The sequence below is a fragment of the Oxyura jamaicensis genome, chromosome 18 (assembly GCF_011077185.1).
Source record: "Oxyura jamaicensis isolate SHBP4307 breed ruddy duck chromosome 18, BPBGC_Ojam_1.0, whole genome shotgun sequence".
Lineage (NCBI taxonomy): Eukaryota > Metazoa > Chordata > Aves > Anseriformes > Anatidae > Oxyura > Oxyura jamaicensis.
Window position 1 is genome coordinate 9777651 of NC_048910.1, and position 20928 is coordinate 9798578.

General features: G+C 36.9%; 1 protein-coding gene across 8 annotated transcripts in view; it reads left to right on the top strand.

Annotated features, from left to right (window-relative positions):
* CEP112 (centrosomal protein 112) overlaps positions 1 to 20928 on the top strand; it is a 160454-nt gene that overhangs the window by 47688 nt on the left and 91838 nt on the right. For all 8 annotated transcript variants that reach the window (XR_004755094.1, XM_035342199.1, XM_035342202.1 and 5 more), the window contains exons 18-19: positions 8728 to 8863; positions 12552 to 12659. Coding sequence is in view for 7 of the 8 variants with exons in the window: in XM_035342199.1 (XP_035198090.1) it covers positions 8728 to 8863; positions 12552 to 12659 (244 nt within the window). In the remaining variant the exon portion in view is untranslated. The remainder of the gene's footprint in view (positions 1 to 8727; positions 8864 to 12551; positions 12660 to 20928) is intronic.

The window sequence follows — 20928 nt, forward strand, 5'->3', positions numbered from 1 at the left end:
GAGGGTACGTAAGTCTGAGATAAGGAGATGGTATACATACTGCTGCTGCGCTAATAAAAAAGGAAATGGGTGAAGGCAAGAATAAGTAAAATCCTGAAGATAGATGGCAGAAGTAGATAGAATAAATAGCAGTGAATATATTTTTTTTATTTTTGCAGGCTACAGTTGTATAATTTTGCATTTAATGTTGGATCGCAACACTTCTAAAAGGTTAAATTTGAAATTTGAACTAGTATTTTAAATCAGCTGTGATTTATGGAGGATCTTGAGGATTTAATGATACCAAACCCTACAAGAACTATATTTTTAAACGGATTCCTCTTCAAAATACTATTGTATGGAGTACATTGTATGGATTTCCTGTAGTGGAGGATGTGACAAATGCCATTGCATACAGAAAAATACAACTGCGTGATAATCATCGATACAATGATAAATAAATGGAGTGATAACTTTAACCACAAGGTTTCATTGTTTTTTGTTTTCTTCTTTTTTGCTGCTCTAAGTTCAATCCAGATTCTGAGTAATTGCTTGTTGTTGTTAATATTTTTAGGATAATTGCCCAAGTGTAGCTGTTTTCCTGTAGTTAATTCCATTTTTCCTTGAAAATGAAGTATTTGTTTGTGGAGGAATTTGTGTAGGAATGGAAAAGCTATTACTATTTAAAGCAGGAAATAATTAAAGAAATATGAGAAGCCATTGTCTTTAATTCCAAATGTTGCAATAAAGAACATTAAGAGTTTATACTCATGTTCATTGTGTTCATCATTCTCTTCTATGAAAAATACAACAATTGTTACAACAATTGCAATATGGTGAAAAAGGCAAACCTTGTGATTTAAAAGCAATGGTAATGTCAAGTGGCTGAACAGTTTGGATATAATCTTACTCTTTAAGACAGGGTTGTGGTGGTTTTGTGTGTATGTGTGTTTTTTTTTTTTTCCCCCTCTAAGAATCAGTGGAAAAACAGCCAGCTGTTCTCCACTTGGTGCTCTGTTTGAGCATCTGAAACCTTTTAGAGCAAAAACAGTCAAAGTTTCCAGCATATTGTAAACATTCCTTTAGCTCTAGTGAACATGCTGACATAACCCTCACTCTAGGGGGCACAATGTAAAGTATGAACAGAGGACAAAAAAATGTGGTAGCTTTATTTAATAGTCTCACTTAAAAGCAAAACTAAAGTGTTCTATTAACTATTTACAACCTTTCATTTTCTTTCACCAGTTTCTCTGGAGACCTACTGGCAATAATGAAATATGTATTTAAAGAAAACGCTACTTGTACAAAAAGAAAAGTGACTTTTTAATTTTTGTCTATATCCAGCATATACTGTTCTGTCCCTTCAGATGATTATAGTTATATCGTATGCCATCTTTTTAATGATATTAACAATGAAAATGCTTCGATATAAAGTACAGGTGTATGAAATGAAAAGTATTGTCCTGTTAGGTGAACAGCTTCAGTGTGTAGAGCTGTAACACTTAGGTTAACTGATGTAAACTGCTGTTGTAATAATTAATATAGTTAAGGGCTATAGAGTTTGACTTCACTAAGAGAATATAAATACTTAACACAAATGTCAGAATTATTCCCTTATTCCAAGAAGCTTCCCTTCAACATTAGCACATCTTTTAAATTCAGGGCAGAGTATTTCAAGGCTACAGTGCTGAAAACTTTGATGGAATGAAGAGCCTTCTGTTGGCCAAAGAAAGTCTTCTAGATCATTGAAATCAATTACTGATTTTTAATGAGCCTAAAATGTTTCAGGCTGTCACCTCTTTAGGGTTAGTTTAAAATTATCTACCAAAATCATGCAAAATGTTTTTCTTCCTTGTTTATTTGTTGTTAGATAATTGATTGCTAGACTCAAATGACGCTTGGTAATTTTGAGGTTACTTTTTGCGTACTTTGTGCAACTTTCCTCCAGGTTTATCAACAGCACAAGCAACCTTCACTGAGGAATGAAAGTTAATATTTCTGCAGGTGCTTTTATTTAAAAAATGTGAAAAAATATGTTCACCACGCTAGTGGACATGAATCAACTGATGAGCCAAATAGGTGCTCATCACTCCTCAGTACTGAGTTACTACTCAGTCCTCTACAACTTGGATATTATTCTGAACCCTAAAATATAATAGGACAATTATTTTAGCCCTTAAAATAGTTGCCTTAGATGTAGAAAATGCCTGAATGAATACGGGATCCTTGCACATTCTTGTACAAGTGCATGAGTGATGTGCTTACTTCTTGGACTCTTGCTCATTCAGAAATGGTACTTGGTGATGTAGCCATGATTGTCAAGGATGGAAGAGAAGCAAGATCGGTGGGGAAACTTTTTTTACTAAAGGCTTTTTGACTCAGGTTGTTTTTATCACTACAGACCTCTTTGAAGTAATAAACTTGGCATGCTTTAAACTGAAGTAATTAGTTCGGTATTATACTTTGAATTCCATATTGGGAAAAATTGGAGACAGTCTTACTACTGTTATTTAATCCTCATTGTCTCTGACTTGCTAGCCACTGTTGGCACTGTCACTCATAACATCTTGGGCTGTTCTTTGCAAGTGTTAAATGACTCTTCTTGTCTGGTGCTCTTCTCAGTGATCTCTTCCATAGTTGGTCCTTTGGATGGTGTATTTATTTGCCCTCCAGCTTTCTGTGGCACAGCACTGTTCTCTGATTCCTATCTTTTCCTTCTCTGCACTTCTTCTCTGGGTGATCTCATGGATCTATTTACTATCTGTGCTGCTGACTTTCTGGTCTGCCTTTTAATTACAGCCTTGTCTCCTTTAATCTAAGCAGTTATCTACACCTGTCTCTCTGCTTCTCCCCTCCATTTTCTTGTGGCTGAGGTTTTGCTGTCATCTCAGCATGTAAAAGCCACAACAATTAATCTGTCCTAATCCTCCTTTCTGGATAACTGAGCCTCTGTGGCCTTTTGTATGTGATGTATCTAAATCTTGTAGACAATATCTGCAATGTTTAGCTAAGTTATAACATTCTCCTTTCCAACCACATTTACAGCGCTCACCCAGGCTTTGAAGCCACATCTCATTCATCATTTTGCAGTTGCTGTTTTATTCTGTTTGCATAGCACCTAGCACAACAGCAGCCTGTCATTATTATAATGAGAAATAGTTACAAAAATTATTAGTGTGTTTAACCAATGTCTGGTTAACTTGTGGGCCATTAATTTTGAATGTGATGCATTATTCTTATTTTACTGAAGTGTGATACTAGACACATGGAGTATTTACTCTAAATTCATTAACAGCTTTAAGTAGTGGTTTAGTTTGTTAATGTTATCTCATGATTTATTTAAAACATAAGTATATAGTTTAAAATAATAATTGCATTGTAAATATCACTCATTGTTACAGCTTACTTGAAGGAATGCAGACCAGACCAGCTTTTTGATGTTAACATCTCAAATTATGCAAACTGTAAACAATTTATAAGTGGATTCATGCTTTTTCTCATAAAGACAAGCTCATCTTATACTGGAAATCAGGGAGTAAAAGATAAAATTGTTCTCTACTTTATATTTTTGGCTTTATTTCTTTGAAATGATGAAACAAGTTAGAATGCTTTCTAACAACTTCGAAATATTAAAGTGCCCAGGGACAGGATAGGGATGATGTTTTGAAGGCAATAAATATTTCAGCTTCACATTTCAGTCTTTCTTCTTCATTCCTTTGATCTGGCTTTGGTTTAGTTATCATTCCGCTTGAATGACTTCACACTGTCTTTCTTCCTCTCCACACCAAAAAGAAGTGTTATGCACATATTCCATATGTTTGGGCGCTCTTGCTGTGGGAGAGCATTGTTATTCCTCATTGTTTGCTGGTAATCACTGCCTCCGTAGTAAGATGCATCCATCTTAGCTGTAGTTAACGTCTTAGGCCCTATCTATAATTTACACGGAAAGCTGTTAGTTAACTACCACTGCCTGTAACAAATAGTGGAGGGTGAGAAGTAAAGCGGTGTATTGCAGAGGGTTGTTATTGCTACTGAAGCATTTTTCTGTAGCAGTAAACTAAACCAGCAACCCTTGCTTTATCCAAGTACATGGTACGTAAGGCCTTGGTGTGTTGTTTTTGTAGTTGAAATAGTCTTTGTTCTAAAAAACAAAAATAGAGGGGCTGTTGTGCAGAGTGTTCTTAATGGTTATCCCACCAGCTGTGTAGTAGTGTCATGAATCTTGCATTTGGCTATCGATCGATAAACTGCTGCATCGACGGGGAAGCTGGTAACAGGGCGCCTCCACGCGAGGCTCTCCGAGGTCAGGCAGCAGGATCCGAAGTTCACTTAAAGAAGATGTTGTGTCTGGAAACGTGGCCGGATTCTGGATGGGTACTCGTGTTTGTAAAGATAGTAAGATGGATGTCCCAAATTTTTCTTTTGTATGGGAAGGCTGTGTATGTTTTGATGAAGGTTGCTTTTAGTTACTTACAATGCTGTGTTTTATGTTGTCCAGAGAGTTGTCATCATCTTTAGGAACGTGTTTACATAGTTTTTATAACCTAAATGGACTGTACAAATGATAACTGACTTAGTTTGAACCCAGCTTAGTGTAAAAAGAAAGCCCTCAATTTTTTTCATTTTAATCATTAATTTTGATCACAGATTAGATATTTCCTATCTAATCCTCAACCGTTTTAATCCAAAGTGATGGGAAACAGTTAAGTACCATTTGTTTTTATCTGAAGGTATAAACACAGGGATAGTTTTGTGATAGTTTTGTGCGAGAGATGAAGACTGTCCCTCTGGTAGAGTCCATCAGAATCTAACCTCAAGGTGCTGCCATAGCAGGCATGATGCAGTTTACAGAGCTCACTACTTTCTGGAAAGCACTGTATCTTCTAAATTGAATTTCACCATTTTAATAACTATTTTTTCCTATTGTTTGCTATACATGCCACTGAGTTTTGGTAGCTTATTCAGTGGTAAGATGCATCCCTATCAATGACATTGCATGCTCCCCTTTTGCGCTCCACTAAACTCAAGAAACAAAGGTCTGTTTGGACACAAGCAGGTTTTCACTGCTGCCAGAAGAGTTTGAGACCTGGCAAAGAATTTGCATATTCATGACCTAAAGCCTGGTATTCTTTATAATAAACGTGATCTAATAATTTTTTCCTATCACTGAAAAGCGTCTAAGTTATGCCCAGGGTGCTTGTGTGCAGATCTGCTAATGGGATGTGAAACTATCTACAGAGGCTGTCCATGTGTAGCTCATGGGGGTACGCCTTCTGTACATGTGTATGTTCACATGTGGTCTAAAATATTTTTCATTTGTTGAAGACTGTGTGAATGTTCTGCTCTTGTTTGGTGTTGGTCAGCCCTTGCTGTCGTGTAGGGACTGGTGAGAACCTTTTGGCCTCGAGAGCTCTGTGAATAGTATTGCCAGTTCATACTATGCTGGAACATCTTGAATTTATTTAACCCCATGTAAATCGCTGGATTGCCCTGTGTTTCATTAACCTGACTCGCAATGCTGTGGTGTCTCACTGTGTTTTAGTTGTTACCTCTTGGAAGACATTTTATGAAGCAAGGAAAATATTTTTGATTAAGCATGAAGAAGTATTTAAGATGTTTCTATTTTCCATTTATCAGTGCACTTCAGAGTGCTGCTTTCTGAAATTGCAATTCTGGACTTCATAGTAAACTTTCATTGAGATGGTTTGTGCTGTGTAAGATTGCTAATTCCGTGGACATCTCCTTTATACACTGAAACAAGAGGAATTTGCTGCTTTTTAAATTGGGGCCAAAGAGTAAATTCACCCTATTTTTATATTCAAGCCAGCTCAGCTGTAGGGGATTTAAGTGATGTAATTGTATTGTATTCGGCCCCACAAATAGTCCAACTGAAAAAAAATAATCTTCAAAGTGAATATTTTAGTTCTTCATGCTAGGCACATTGCTCAGTGTCTTGGGGAAAGAAAAGTGAAGCTTTTCTTATATTTGTGAACCACAGTCCATTGTTGTGCATGTTTTCTAAGCTTCTGTACAAATCTTAAATGCACAAAAAGTAGACAGCTAGCTCCCACATCCTTAAAAAAAAAAAAAAAAGTTGTTTTATTCCTGGTTATAATGAGATGTTACATCTATTCATGGGATTAAGTCCTTAAATGAAAGGATGGTGCATAAAACCTGATTCCAAAAAGTTTACCTTGTAATATTTCAAAATAATATATATTCCTCCAGAAGAAGATGCATAAATTTGGAGGCTCACTAACAGCACAAAGACTGACATCTTGTCCTTTTATGTTCAGATTTGTTGTTTCCATCTGCCTAGACCAAAGATGTTCTTCCAGTGCCTCTTGACACTTATCAGTGTTTGAATAAGCTTTGGTTTTGGTTTTGTTTCCAGCATGGAGTTGGAAGTATTTAGATGCAGTTTGTGGGGAGGAAGAAGTGTTTTCCAGTGCCCATAAATTAATTAAGGATCTTTGGGAGAAGAGTTTTCCCCTCTCAGTGTTTCCTCTAAGGCAATGCTCTGCCGCTGCACCACGCTGCTGCCCTGCTCCCATCTTCTCTTTCAGGATGTTGAGCTGTGTCTAGGGCTCAGAAGATCGTTTGTTTGCTTATTATTCATTTCTGTGAATTGTTGGTAGATTTTATTGTGGGAGAAGGGAATGATGTGCGCTCTGTACTTCAGTATTGAGCAGCTGTTAACTTGGAGCTGCTGAACACAGAACTTTGTCTCTAGTACTTGCATTTCAGGGGGATAATTAAGCCAAATGCCTCTGCAGTTAGAGTCAATGCATGAGCAACTCATCAAACAATTCGTATCATGTTTAGCTTTTGAGGCATCGTTGGTGTGCACGTTGGTTATGGTATTTCGGATCCTGTGCAGTAGAAGCTTAGGTCCTAAGTGGTCTTTATAACAGTTCAATTTATACAAAAAAAAAAAAAAAAAAAAGTGTTATTTTCCTGTGTAATTCTTATTGTCCCATAATTTATTGGAGAATATGGTAACTTAGATTAATATGCAGGGTTCTTTCTCCTGAAGGGGGCTGGAGTTTAGCAAATGTAATTATCGTGACAGTGGAAATACAGTGTATTTGTGTAAAGCTGATGGATGCTCCTTAGCAAATTTGAATAAAGTTTTTAGAAACACCTTCCTCTATCAAAACACGCACATACACAAAACACCTGAACAATAAACACCAAAATGTGATGCAGGTTTTTTGGTCTAGTTTATGCTGGGTAAACAAAAAAGTTACTTTCCCTTTCCTTAATGAAAATATCAGTCTCCTTATGTCTGAATATCATCATCTGTAAGCAGGGTACCAAAATCAAGTGTGTGTATGTATATATATATATGCATATATTTTCAAATGTGCATAATGAAAAAAAAAGTAAACAGTAAGATACTTACTCAGGGCTTGTGGCATTTCTTTGATCTCTTTACTAATAGAATTACTCTGCTCTCCTGCACAGCAAATGGACACTGTGTGAAGATGTAGGATTATGTTCTTTGTCCCATTGTCAAAGTCTGGTATGAAAACCACGGAAGAGGATGTGAATACTGTAACTTTGGGATTGGCAGCTTCCTGACCTTTATAAAAGGCTTGCTCAGTGCTGTAACAGCTAGTTCAGTGCTGGCAAGGTGACAGACTAGATGAATTAGTTGGTCTTTTCCATCTCTTGTGTGTCAGATTCTTTGTTTTATATGGAAATAATCTCTGTCAAAATGGGAAATTTATCATGAGGTACTTCCTCTGCCTGTAAAATGAAAATGTCAGCTACAGGTCTGTTTGAATGTGTCTTCTGTTATAAACCCTTGGTAGAGCCAGCTTTGTCCATTGATAGCACCATGGTGTTCGCGTGTGTTTTGACACAGCCGGGGCAACTGACTCCGCTGTCCTGTGAAAACAAAGTTAACAATGCTTCCTGATTGTCTCCTATGTGAAGAATCGCATCAATATTTCCTAAATATTTATGGGTTATCAGAATTTTCTTCTGTGGTGTGTCAGTATGGTAACATCTTTTTTAGGGGTGTGTGTGTGTATCTGTGCGTGTATGTACATAAAATGTTGTACCGGTGTTACTATTGATAAACTGATGTCTTAAGATGCCCAGACCAATTTCTATGTATGTTTTGACATTAATGTGCCAAATAGTATAGGCTGTTAATATGTACCATCTCTGCATAAAAATTTACCATCTGTCATTACTTTGAAGGCTGAATAGATATTTGCAGCATTATGGCTTTCCGATAGATTCAGAAGGTACCACAGCTCACACGCTAACGCTGTGTTACGTTTTGATATATGCCAAGTAATGAATAATTCCTCATCTTGTCCGAGCAAAGATGGCACTGGGATAAGTGTTTTGTGGTGGAATACAATCATGCTAGAAGCAATTCACTTAAATATTAGTGGGACAATACACTTCTTAGGGTGAGATTTAAAAGAAGGAGGTTGTAGACCAAGTAGTGAACCATTCACGTCAATGCAGACTTTGAAGCCAGAGGTATTGTCATAGGCTATGAACGCTATGTTTAGGCTTGTGAAATTCAACAGGAGAAAGTGAAAATAACTCTAGACTTCTATTCCCTTCTTCAAAGTATTGCTAAGGGAAGTTTGGCAGAAGCTGGGACAGGAAATTGAAATCTGAATACTATTTTAAACTGATAGGGTTAAAGGCCTTTCTTTTACACTAGCACACTTGTTCTTTTATTTGATACTTGAACTCTGAAAATTTTCTGTGACTTTCTAGGGAGAAGGAGGAGCAGCTGACTCGGGTGACAGAGGTACAGAGGCTGCAGGCCCAGCAGGCAGAAGCTGCCCTGGAGGAGTTTAAGCGGCAGGTGGAGCTGAACTCAGAAAAAGTCTGTGCTGAAATGAAACAGCAGGTGAGGAGGTCACAATGCCAGCCTTTCTGAAACTCTGTCTCAGTAGGATAGCATATTCTGATCTTATAATGCCAGAAACATGCTTCACTTGATAGTGCTACATCAAAATCTTTCACAATGTAGTGTCTTTGCTAGCAAGTCAAAAAGGGATGTTAGCAGTTGTTTCATCTTTCTAACAAAGCCAGAATTGTCATTGTTATAAAGATATCTGCAGTTATGATACTGATTAGGGATTTTCAGTAGTGAGAGTATAAAGTGTTAGTTTATACACCCCTGCAGAACAACGTGTATAATTTTCCCACTTAAATGTGTGTCTCTTCCTACTCTTTTTGGAACAACTCTGGGCTCTGTTAATGAGGTCTTGTAATCAGTTTGAGCCTACGTGGGGCAGAGCCATTGTGCCTGCTGTCATCCATGGGCAGATGACAGTAAAACCCATTTTTCTCTCCCTGAGATTTACTAGTAAGAATTTATGTATAAATATTTTAGCATCTTAAATTCCTCACGGAACAAGCAACAGTTTAACCATTATCTCCAGTATTTTAAAAATGCAGCATGATAAGTGAAATAAGGAATAAGTGACAGGTGATCAAAACAGACAGGACAGTATTTTGTTAACTTGTTCGTGTGATCAAAATCCCTATATGTATCATGAGTTTGTAATTCTATCTAACCATATGCTCAGTTTTCTAACCTCACCCATCGTAACCAAACCTTGTTATTGACAGCAGGATGCTGTAATCCAATATTGTACAAGATTTCTAAGGATGGTGATGGTGTAGTGCAGTGGTAAAACTTCTATCACAAAAAGAAAAGAAAAAAGAAAAGTTTCAGTCACAAAGCTTCTCTCCTATTCCTTAGGAGTGTTCCAAAACCTGGAGAGTTGGAGGAAAAATAAAAGAAAAAAGAATATATATACATATATGAAGATCAATCGATATATTAAGATATGAATAGTTTGATGTATGAAGGTATGGATATCACCTACTACTAAGCATCATTGGAGCTCTCAGAAATTTAATATTCTTTAATATTCTTTGGAATGAAAACAGCTTTCTTACAGGGGAGAATCACTTTACAGGTACAAAAATCAAAAATAGATTAAATTTAAAACAGTGACAGATATGTGAAAAACAAGCATGAGGTGATTAAAACAGATTTTTTTCCCCTTACAAATTACTAACTTCTCATATGGGTTTCACAATTACTATGAATTTAGAAGTTTGACAGAAGAAAACCTACTGTGCTTGAAATTTTCTTAGAAGGATAAAATATGTTGTCATGTAGTTATAATTTAGTGAATTTTCCTTTTGTTGTTCTTGCGAAGTTTTGATTTTTCCAAAATCCTTGACGAAAGTGAAAAAGGAAGCAAGGCGTTTTATTGCTGATTATTTTTTTTAAGACCTGTGCAGACAGCAAATAATAATTTGGAAATAAAAAACCAAGAGCAAACACATAAAAGCACTGTGTGTTTTTGCAAACTAGATCTCTGAGGGCAACAGAACAAATCCTACAATTTTAAGGTCAGTTTCTGTCATTTACTGTGCCATGAGGCTCTCCTCCAACTTCAAAATGACTTGACTTTATCATTTTTGGAGCAGAAATAAAATATTTAGTCTAATTCTGGAAAGATTGATAATGGTTTCATTAACCTGGAGGGGGGAGGAAGGGTAAAATTTTGAAACTTACAAAGTCAACTGTCACTTAAAAATTACTGTAAATTACCATTCAATTGAGCAATACTGTTTTACAGGAACCAAGGTTCATGGAAATACATCAGAGAAGCAGTACTGAAACTGTCTTTGTAGCTTTGTCCTTTCTCGTTCTTCTGCATGCACACATACTCTTTAGATAAATCGCGTGTTAGATTACAACATAGTGAAGAATTCTTTTGTAGCTAGGTGGAATGTATTGCAAATCAAAATCTGTAGTAGCTATAGCAACACTGTACTCTTAACCACATCAGAAATACTGGGCTTCCAGAGCCATTTTTGTGTAAGTGTGTGTGGTAAAGTTGCTTACAGAGAGAACTAGAATGAGGTCTGGCATTTTCAGTTCTTGTAATCAATATTTGATTCATTCATTTGGCTTTGTGATTTTTTTTTTGCCATCTGCTCCCTATTTTGTCAAGCTCATGATTATTAAGAATCACCTGATGCCCCTTGATGGGTGAGTGGTACATTTTTAACTGCAAGATACACATTTTTGCTCATGCTAGCTAGGAGAAAGACACAGTAAGGACTATGCCATGGTACTTCGGCTCTAGTGTTTCTTGGGCTTGGCAAATAATGATCAGGAGCTTTCCTTGCACTTGTAGGAAACATGATTTTTTTTCCCTAATGATTAAAGCTCAAAAACCCTGTAGAGTTAAAGCATCTCTGCATGCAGCTATACTATTTTATTTTTTAAAAATGTTTTCAATCTTAAAAAGTAGTCCTTTAGTGTAAAATATCATGGCCTTTTATTTTTATGTTTATTGAGCTGAGTAAAACATGGCTATGGAGATGCAACTTAAGTAAGTTTGGAGGTGGAAGAAATTATTCATAAAATATTTATTATTCATGATATAATAAAATAATATAATATTATATTCACAATATATTTATGCAGAAGCCCCTTATCTTAATAGCAGACGATACCATTGAGGTTCAAGGGCTACTGAAAAGATGATTTGATCTATTTTATTCTGTTTTTATTTTATTTTATTTTATTTGGACAATTCCTAGTCCTACATCTTCCTCTCCTGTTGCAGTATTTTCCAATAAAATGCTTCTCCCACTCCGAGCACTGCCTTTTCTGCTCTGTATCTGGCTTAGAAGTGATGTCCAGACCGATTGGCAAAGACATCTATTGAAGACAGAGCACTCCCTTAGGCCAAACAGGATTTTGGCTTGTGGTTCAGGAATTCATGCGTTTCTTCTTTTGGTACAGCAGATGGACGAGCGGCAGCACTGGTCCTCCTGACGGCTTACACCCCTTTTCCTTTCTTTCTTTCTAAGGGAGACAGTTCATTTGCTGCCTGTGTTGGGACCTAGATCTAAAATAGTTGATGAGCATTCGCTGTAGCACAGCACTGTATACATATCCCCCTGGAAACATGCCTGATGTACAGCTAACAGTTGTGCTTTTGATACAAAAGTCTTTGTTAATTGGGTTATGAAATTGCTTCCTTGATGCTGTGTGCTGGAATCTGTGAGGCTCATTATTCATAGGTGATGACTATCTTCAGGGAACTTTACTTGCAGCCAAATAATTCTCTTTTAAGTTATTTTTACTTAAATTTAAAGTGATTTAATGTAAACTTTAAATGTGTAATTTATGCACCGATTCACACATTACTTCCCTTGAATTTCCACAGGCAATATGTTTTTAAAATAAATATTTTTGAGTCTTAAATATATCTATAAAAATATTCAGTTAATTTGAATGGGATGTTTACCACTGTCAAGTGAAAAATTAAGCCAATAGTTTGTAATCAGGGAGCGACATATAGGTGATAAGTGTAAGTTACTAATAGTGCTGTATTCACTGAATATTCATTTTCACAGCATACAAATAATACGATTATTATTCTCAGCGAGTTCTGTTCAGGTCTTTGATGGTTTGCAAACAACATGAAAAACGTCAGAATGTTTCAAGCTATGCCTTTTAAAAAAAAATTAAATATTCTCTTTCTTTTACCATGTAGATGGAAAAGGTTGAAGCAGATCTAAGCAGATCAAAATCGCTCCGGGAAAAGCAATCCAAAGAATTCTCCTGGCAAGTGGAAGAGCTCAAGCAAGGATATGAGCAACAGGTCAGTAAGCATGCTCCTCCAGGTGCAGGGGAGGAGGGACAGATGTAAGTCATCTCCTGTGCCTAAATCCTGATCTTGCTGTGTGTCGCTGTTCTTCCTATTGACATTCTATAGGCATGCAGAATTGATGGGCTGGGGGATGGAGGGGAGAGAGTCCAAACAGAAAATATTTTTGTTTCCCCTTTGCGATCCTTTGTACATCTGCCTCTTGCAAATAGTTTCCTAGGCTTACAGGTGGCAACACCTATTTTCATAATGACCAGATGAAATTATTTAACGTTATCTCTTTTTCTTCTTGCCAAGGAACAGTGTTTTATTCTTTTTAATCATTTTTTAACATGGGGAGTGTTGATATGAATGCTTGTTTTGGCCTACTGGTAGGGATTTTCTTTACTGTAATATAATTTCAGGGTTGTGAAATGTTCAGGAAATATTTGGGTGGAAACAAGAACTTGGGTTCAGTACTGTTGTGAAGTGTAAAGGGGAAAAAAAAAAAAAAAAAAAAAACAGAAGCACACAAATTATTGCATGTTGCAAGCCGGAGAGCTAAAACAAGTGTTCCAAGTGGTAGCTAGTCAAAGTGGTGTCTGTTTGGTAACACCTGTTAAGGGATTGAAAATATGTTATGATTACTTTAAGGCCAACCATACAGTGGGACAGCAATGATACAGTTAGTCCATAAGCTTGAAGTTTTATCTCTTATCAATGTTTTTGTGTGGATGTAAGTTTACATTTCCACCAGGGAGAGGTGGCTTCATTTCCTCACCAAGTTTACCTTCCATGCTGGTAGCAGAATGAAATACTGCTGTCAGCTTATGGTGCAAGTCCTGCTGTGGTCCGTCCAGCAGGGACTTTTTCAAGTCATGAAGAAATGGGATCACTTTGGAAGGTGCTAAGAGAGAACTTTGCCATTGTTTGTGAGGAACAATATTTTCTGCATGGCTCTCAAGTTTAATTGAAGAGAGTCGGTTGGTTCAGATCCAAGTATTTCCTTATCCTCACTCAGAATTGTCAACATTACTAATTGTTGTCACCTGATGAAGGGTGAGACGTTGTCCAGTGTAGCAGATACATCTGCACAAGTGCTTTGTTTTGCCGGATGATAATACTTACAGTTCTTCTACTTAACGATTCAGGAATAGCTCAGCTCGCAGAGATGTTGGGAGGTGTGTGTGTATGTCCATGGGTCTTGTGTTGCAGATGAGCCCACTTGCCAAAAGAACAGTAAGAACTCTACCTATCCTGTAATTTAGTAGGATCACCTTGTTCTCTACAGTTCTTATAATTTGTGGTTATCTTGTAGAGTCACACGTAAGGATTTATTCAAAGATTTTGTTCCCGTGTTTAGGAACATGACCTATAGTAATAAACACTAGTCTGCAGTTCATAGCACGTTACAACATTCCTGTTCCTACCTACAAATGTTCTTTTTGTTTGTTTGTTTCAGTGTGCGTTATAAGAGATACCATACGTACAGTCTTCCGCCAAGCACTTCTTACTGGTTTTGTACACTAAAGGAAAATGACAAAGCCTAGTAGTGTCATGGTTTGGTTTATTTGTTCTCTTGTATCTTCATGCCTCACATTCACAGCTTCCGGACACTGGATTAAAAGGATTGTGTTTTTTTTTTTTTTTAAAAAAAAAAGGCAAGAAATAAATGTGGTAGTTAAAAGTTGTTTGAATCATTTTATATTGTTGTTCTGTAACAATAGTGATACTGTGATAAACATCAGTGAAAGCATTTTCCACTGAAAGGAGTTTTTTGCTACTTCAGTTTGATTTAATTTAGGATAGCTACTTTTTAGTCTAAGAAAGAACAGTGAGACTTTATGAAATATCATTGAAACACAGGGAAAGGGTTTCAACACTAAACAGCTAAATAACGAGAGCCCCAGAAGAATTCTCAAAGGAATCCTGCCTATGCCCTATTTTTTCTTATTTTTCTGATCATACTTCATTTAGAATGTTCATTGAAGGATTGCAAGCCTGAGAAATGTGTGACCCTTCCTGCAGATTGTAATGCATTATCATTGGAAACTGCCTTCTTTTGTATTGTCATTTCTGCAGTATAAGGCTCCTTCAGTGCAGCCACAGAACAGTATGAGCTCAGTTCTTCCACTCCTAAAAATTTCCCTTCAGTAGTTCCAACTTCTATTGCTCTCTATTTATGCTTCAGGATTTCTACAAAACCTTTAAAGCAGACTTTTCCTTGCCTTGTTTTACTGCATACTTCTTCAGATGTTAATTGTAGAGGAATAGACTGATTTAGACTATTTAAATTGAGCAGTAAATTAGAATTTACTGTGCTTCAGCAGGACTCCAGCAGACATCCAGTCAGGAAATAGGCACCCAGCTACAAATGGGATACTTTGACTACCTGAGAAAGCAGCAATTGCTTTGAGATGTTCTGCCTCAAGTGTCTGAATAATCATAAAATTGGATTTATATACAGAAGGAAAATAGACTTTCAGATGTATTTTGGGCAGGTTGGCGTGGTGAGTAGCAGAGGAAGCACTGGCAGCCTACTGGACAACTCAGTTGTCCATAAATTTAATCATGTTGATAACAAAAAAAAAAAAAAAAAAAAAAAACAAACAAACAAACCTATTCTCCAAACTGAAAAACATTTTGAAAGTATGAGAACTTGAGAGCTGTGGTTTTATCCATCTGTCTTATATGAATGGTTATCAGTGCTTCACTGTAATCTTGAATATTGATTTCAAAGAGATGCAGGTGAGAATGTTGATACATACATAAACATACAAAGCTTTCACATTTCTAATTTTCCTTGAAAAAATAAGAAAAAAAAATAAGAAAAAAAAACATTAATATTTTGTTAACTTTTCAAATTCTTTGGAATCTGTTAAAAAAAAAAAGTGAAGAAGAAAATTTGGGATCTTGCAGTGTTTGATTTCAGCTGTCACATGTCGGTCTTGGTTCCAGCTTCATCTGATTCAGTGCCACTTTCTTTTGAAGTATCCACTGAGAACACTCTTAAGGAGAAACTGGTGGCTTCTTTTTTTTTTTCTTAAAATATACTTTAGCTCAACTTTGTTCTACTTGCAGCTGTTAGATTTGAAAGTATATTTTGAAGGAAAAAAAATAACTCCAACAGCACCACAGTTCCTATCTGCTGGGAGCAGCTGCTTTCGGCACTTCAAAGCCAGTGGACACCACAGTGAAGGCCTCAGCCTTTCCTGCCTTTGAAATGGTTGCAGTATCTGTAGCCGGGCTTTATGGCACTGTCAGCACAGGAAAAAAGGTTGTTTGTTTTTTTTGAAAGCCCCCCCCCCCCCCTTTTCTTTTTTTTTTTTTTCCCCCCACTTTCTAATTACCTTCTCAATTTAGCTCAAAATACCTGGGAAGAGTTTCTGCTGCAATCACTTGCAATTAGTCCAAATATTTTTTTAAAAAAGTCTGTGCCCAAACTTGGCAGTAGCAGATTTTAGGGAGGCAATTTGCCAGAAAAATGAATGAATATGCTGCTTTCCTGCATCCAATGTGCTGCAGCTCTCAGAACAAGCCATGATAGCACAGCAGAGCGTTTGCAGTGGAACAAGGTTTCAGACAAGGACACTTCCCAGCAGGGTAAAGCATGTACTCATCTTCGTTTCAGGCACGCTTTCATAAATTGTCATCAATGGAACCTTTTCATCTTAATGTTTAAATGGCATTAGCTTGTCCTTGAAAAATATATATATATATATGTACCCCTATGATGACTGTTACGCTCATTTTTTGGTATAAATATTTGTTGGAGGGTTATGATTGAGGGGTTGTGAAAAAGTTGAGATGCAAGGCTAGTGAGAGAGCTAAAGTCTGAGATTTCTTTTTCCTAGCAGGGAGAATGCGCTATGAAAATGCTGATGAATTGTTGTCATAGCAGGGTGGTGTTCCTTGCCGAGTTATGGATGTACTTTGAGAGTGAATGCCAACCTGAATTTATAAATAAGCTTTTTGTTTTGGTTTGTCTTTTCTTTAACTGTGTTTATTCCATTTTAAATAATAATTATTCATGCTTCCATGGCAAAATGGAAAGCTAGGAAAAGTATTACGTGATAGCTGAAGAATCTCCCTGTATCTCAGGAAATCCTTTCTTGCGACATTTATTGTTGAGTGCTGACTTCTGTAAAACCTGTGAAGGAATAATTAGGGTTGTCTTCTTGTTAGCCAAGTATGACAGTAACAGGACACCTTCAGAAATGTTTTAGTGGGTATTTAACAAAATCACTTTGAAATCATGGTAAAGATGAGAGAACTAGTCTAAGCTTTTAAGTCTGGAGCAAGACAAAGGTGTGGTGCCTTCCAAAATGTGCCTTTTATATTAAAGAAAGGGAAGTAAAGAAGTGCAGAATCAGCTGGTTAAAAGTGAAAAAAGCATGACTGTAATCTTACCTGCCAGCAGCAAGGACAGATGTGCGAGGTAGTGCAGGGAACTTGTTCTCATTTAAGCAGTGTTTTGGAGCAGAGGAAAATAGGAGGAGAGGAGGAAGAACATTATCTATCTTTTTGTATGACTTTTTTTGGTAACTGTTTAGTGAGGTTAATTTAAAATTTAACTTCATTCTTTATTTTAAAATTTAAATTTATCTTGGAGGTAAAATACAAATTTTATAATCGCAAGCCTTATTTTGTACGTAAGTGCATATATTTAAAATCAAACATCTTCCACAGTGCTAGCAGCGCTATTTCATATGAAGGTTACAAGCAGAATCTCATGCTCAGTTTCCTACAATAAAAATATTCTTAAGTTTAACTTACATTAATGGTTTTGCATGTCCCGTACTAATTTTTTAGCTGTTTAATTTTGTGGCGGAAGATTTTTACCAGTGTTTTGGTGATCAGGGCTGAGATGACATTGATTTTGCTTTTGCTAAAATTGTAGCAAGATTTTCTTGAAATGTTGGAGATGGGGAATTTTTTACCTCAGTGCGTTGCTTTTTCTTTTTCTTCCTAAAGATCTACTCAAGTGTATTTAGGTAATAAACATCGATTCATTCAGATTTTCTGGAGTTCAGCAGCTAAATGCTCTGAAGAGTCTTGCTGAGAATTTCCATAGCCTCCCTGGGAAACGGAGCCAGAACAGTTTGTGTATGAAAGAGGCTGTGACCTTGTGAGAGAAGACGAAAACACAGCTTAGATGGGGAATAGAATAAAAAGTGGGGATTAAGTATGGGGGAAAACAAGAAATTGCTGTGAATGGGGATAAGATTTGGAAAGCAAGTCCCTCAGGAAAATAAGTACTGGCTGTGAATCTGAGAGCAGTTGTAAAAAGGCTGTGCAATGGAATCTGGAGCTATTCAGGCTGAGAACTGAGGCTTAGATCTGTGGATCAGGAGCACTGGAGAGATGAGCCCTGCAGAAGGGGTCAGTTGGGTTGGTGTGGCCACTCTGCCTTTCTGAGGCAGGGAGAATGATGCTTCATCTATGCTGGGTGTTAAATTTACAGTTCTAGCTTGTTTATTAGGCATGTTACGTTTAGCTGTATTGATCTCCCAGCCAGTGGTCTTGTCTTCAGAACTGCTACCAACATCATCAGTCCTACCACAAGGCATAATGACCAAATGGTGTCATGTGTGTACACCTAAAACTCTGACTCCGGTTTCACGCTCATGTCTTCAGAGGCGTGCTTCAGAGTCTGAAGCATGTCATGTTACCAGAGATAACAAGCTGAAAGTTCAGCTTTCTTTGTCCTTGTACTTTTGTCCTCTGACTTTAGCTAGGAGCTCCTGCCACTGCAGTTATGTCCTAGCTTTTCTTCTGGCATTATTCTTCCTTTTTGTTTCTTCTAGCTTCCTTTTGACTGATCTGCTATCCACTGGAGTGAAGAAAGTATTTGCAAGGACATGCTTTTGAAATGTGTTATTACTCAAACAGACTAATGTTGCAGCCATTTCTTAGCTGTACTTTAAACAGTTCGGTTATGGATCGTGAATGTCTGAATATTTTTAGTACACTGGCTTAGTTATAAGGACACCATCTTTGTAGAAAGCTTTGTTCCTCTCCTTTTTGTCTATAGTTGAAGATAATTGAAATACGGTCTGTTCTTGCATGGAGGCCAAATGAGCACGTTAGCAGAGGCTCTAAATTTTTCATGTCATCAGCAACAAGCTGCATAAATTTCATTTAATAAATTAATCCAGGATGCATGAATGTTTCCTTTGAACCATCTTAACACACAGATGAATGCCATTTGCTCAGAATAGCTGAGGAATAGTTTCTTCAATCATCAACATCAACTTTTCACTTCATGATATAGCTAAGACTCACAAATGGGAAAAGGATATGAATTTAACCTCCAAGTAAAAAGAGGGTGAAAATCTTCTAGCTGTACCACTGCTGTTTACAGAGTTGTTAATCAGACGTATGGGTATTTACACTGTCTCCTTCAGGCGTTTAACTTGTGTGTGATTCATACTTAAAAGCCTGAGCTCCCTGTATAGTCAACAGAGCCAGCTCTGGGGGGCGGAGGGAGAGGAGACACGAGTCCAGGATCATAAATTGATGCCTGCAGTAAATAGCAAGTCAGCCTGCAAAGTCGGTTCTTAGTGTTCAAAGAAGGTCCTTGGATAAACTTGGAATCCCTAAACAAAGACAATGTACAGTAAATTCTGTACTAGAATCTGCTGCAAACATGCATTTGCAATGTCTAAAGGTATATTATTTTGAAATAAATATTTTGTGCACCGAATTGGCTTTCTTGGGACAGGTAGACTGGGGAGGGGAGTGGGACCTCCTGACATTTGTCCTACTGCTAGGTACGATTTAATCACAGGGATGCAACTTCAGCGCCGGTATGCTGGTGATTTAAAAACAAATTTAGTCATGGCAGGATGACTGGGAAGATAAGAGCATCAATGTGATGTTTGTGCTGCCCATACATTAAAAATATTACCTCTGGAAGATCTTTATAAATCAAAATTTACTGGCCAGATATGCCATTTTATATACATGTAGTGAGACTACTCAGGCATTTTCTTGTGGAAAGGATAAGTAAAACTGTAATTTTGCTAAAGACCAGCTTGCATCTTTTGAAGAATTTTATGCAATTTTTAGTCTGCAGTTGAAATACAGTTATTAGTGGTTGATTATAAGGTAAAGTATAACAGGAAACTCATGAATGTCAATTAAATTATTGCAGTTTGCAATTAAATGAAGTAAAATGCATTTGCTTGTACGTACATTGCCCCAAATGTGTTTGTTGCCCCAATGGTAATGTAGAGGTCTGCCCTGACGTATTTTTCAGCACCCCATTTGCCCTCTGTTCATTACAGTTCTTTTATCTTGGGAGTACTTTGTGTTCAAAATTATAGAGAAATCTCAAAAAATTTGAAGTTGTAAAATCCATTTATCTGCTACAGTATAGTTCTAGTATGCTCCCTTGCTTTGCAATGAAGATTCCTCTTTTCCACCCAAAGTTATGCTAAGCCAGAGCCCAGTATGATTAATACTCGATCCTCAAGTCTGCTATATCAGATTACTTTAGAAGCAGTGTATTTGCAGGGATGGGTAATCCTCATATCCTCATGAAACATGCACATTTATTTATAGGCTTAGGAGACAGAAAATGCTAGATTTTACTAGAGTTGTTATTTGGAGATAGATCACGTGTTGTACAGAGTGCTGGTCAGAGTTTAGAGTGGGTTTGGGGCACAGTAATTATAATGAAGACACCTGATTTACCAGTGGAGAAATGGGAAATAAAATCTCTAATAAAACATTTGAAAATACTCTTAAATGTTTATAAGTAAAAATTGCTGCAAAAAAGATGTGCTATGGGTGCGCTGTATGAGTAAGCTTTAGTTCAGTTCTTTGGCATGACATAAGTAATTTACTGGAGGATTCTCTGGCCCTAAGAAACTCAGTCATGCCAAAACAGTGCTAATAAAATCATCCTGCCATGCAAATCCATATTTTATATAGGTGTTACTTACAATATTTCTAGATTGTGGACATAAATTTACATGAATTTTCATACTTTGGTGTCAAATATTTATGGTAGTGGCTACATTTTTCAAAGAGGTAGTGAGCTAACTAATTTCCTTTCCCTCCTTTGGGAACTATAAAAAGATTTTCAAAAGCATACTTGTTCATGAGAACAAGTTGAAATTGTTCTAAAATTGAAAAGCCTAAACCTGCTGTACCATGTAAAAGCAAAAACTCTATAGTAGAAGCTCTTGTCTCTGTTAGGGACTTCAAAAAAGGTGTTTGTCGATGTTGATTGTATTACAAGTATTTGGTTTCTGAAGATATACAATCAGCAGGCTAT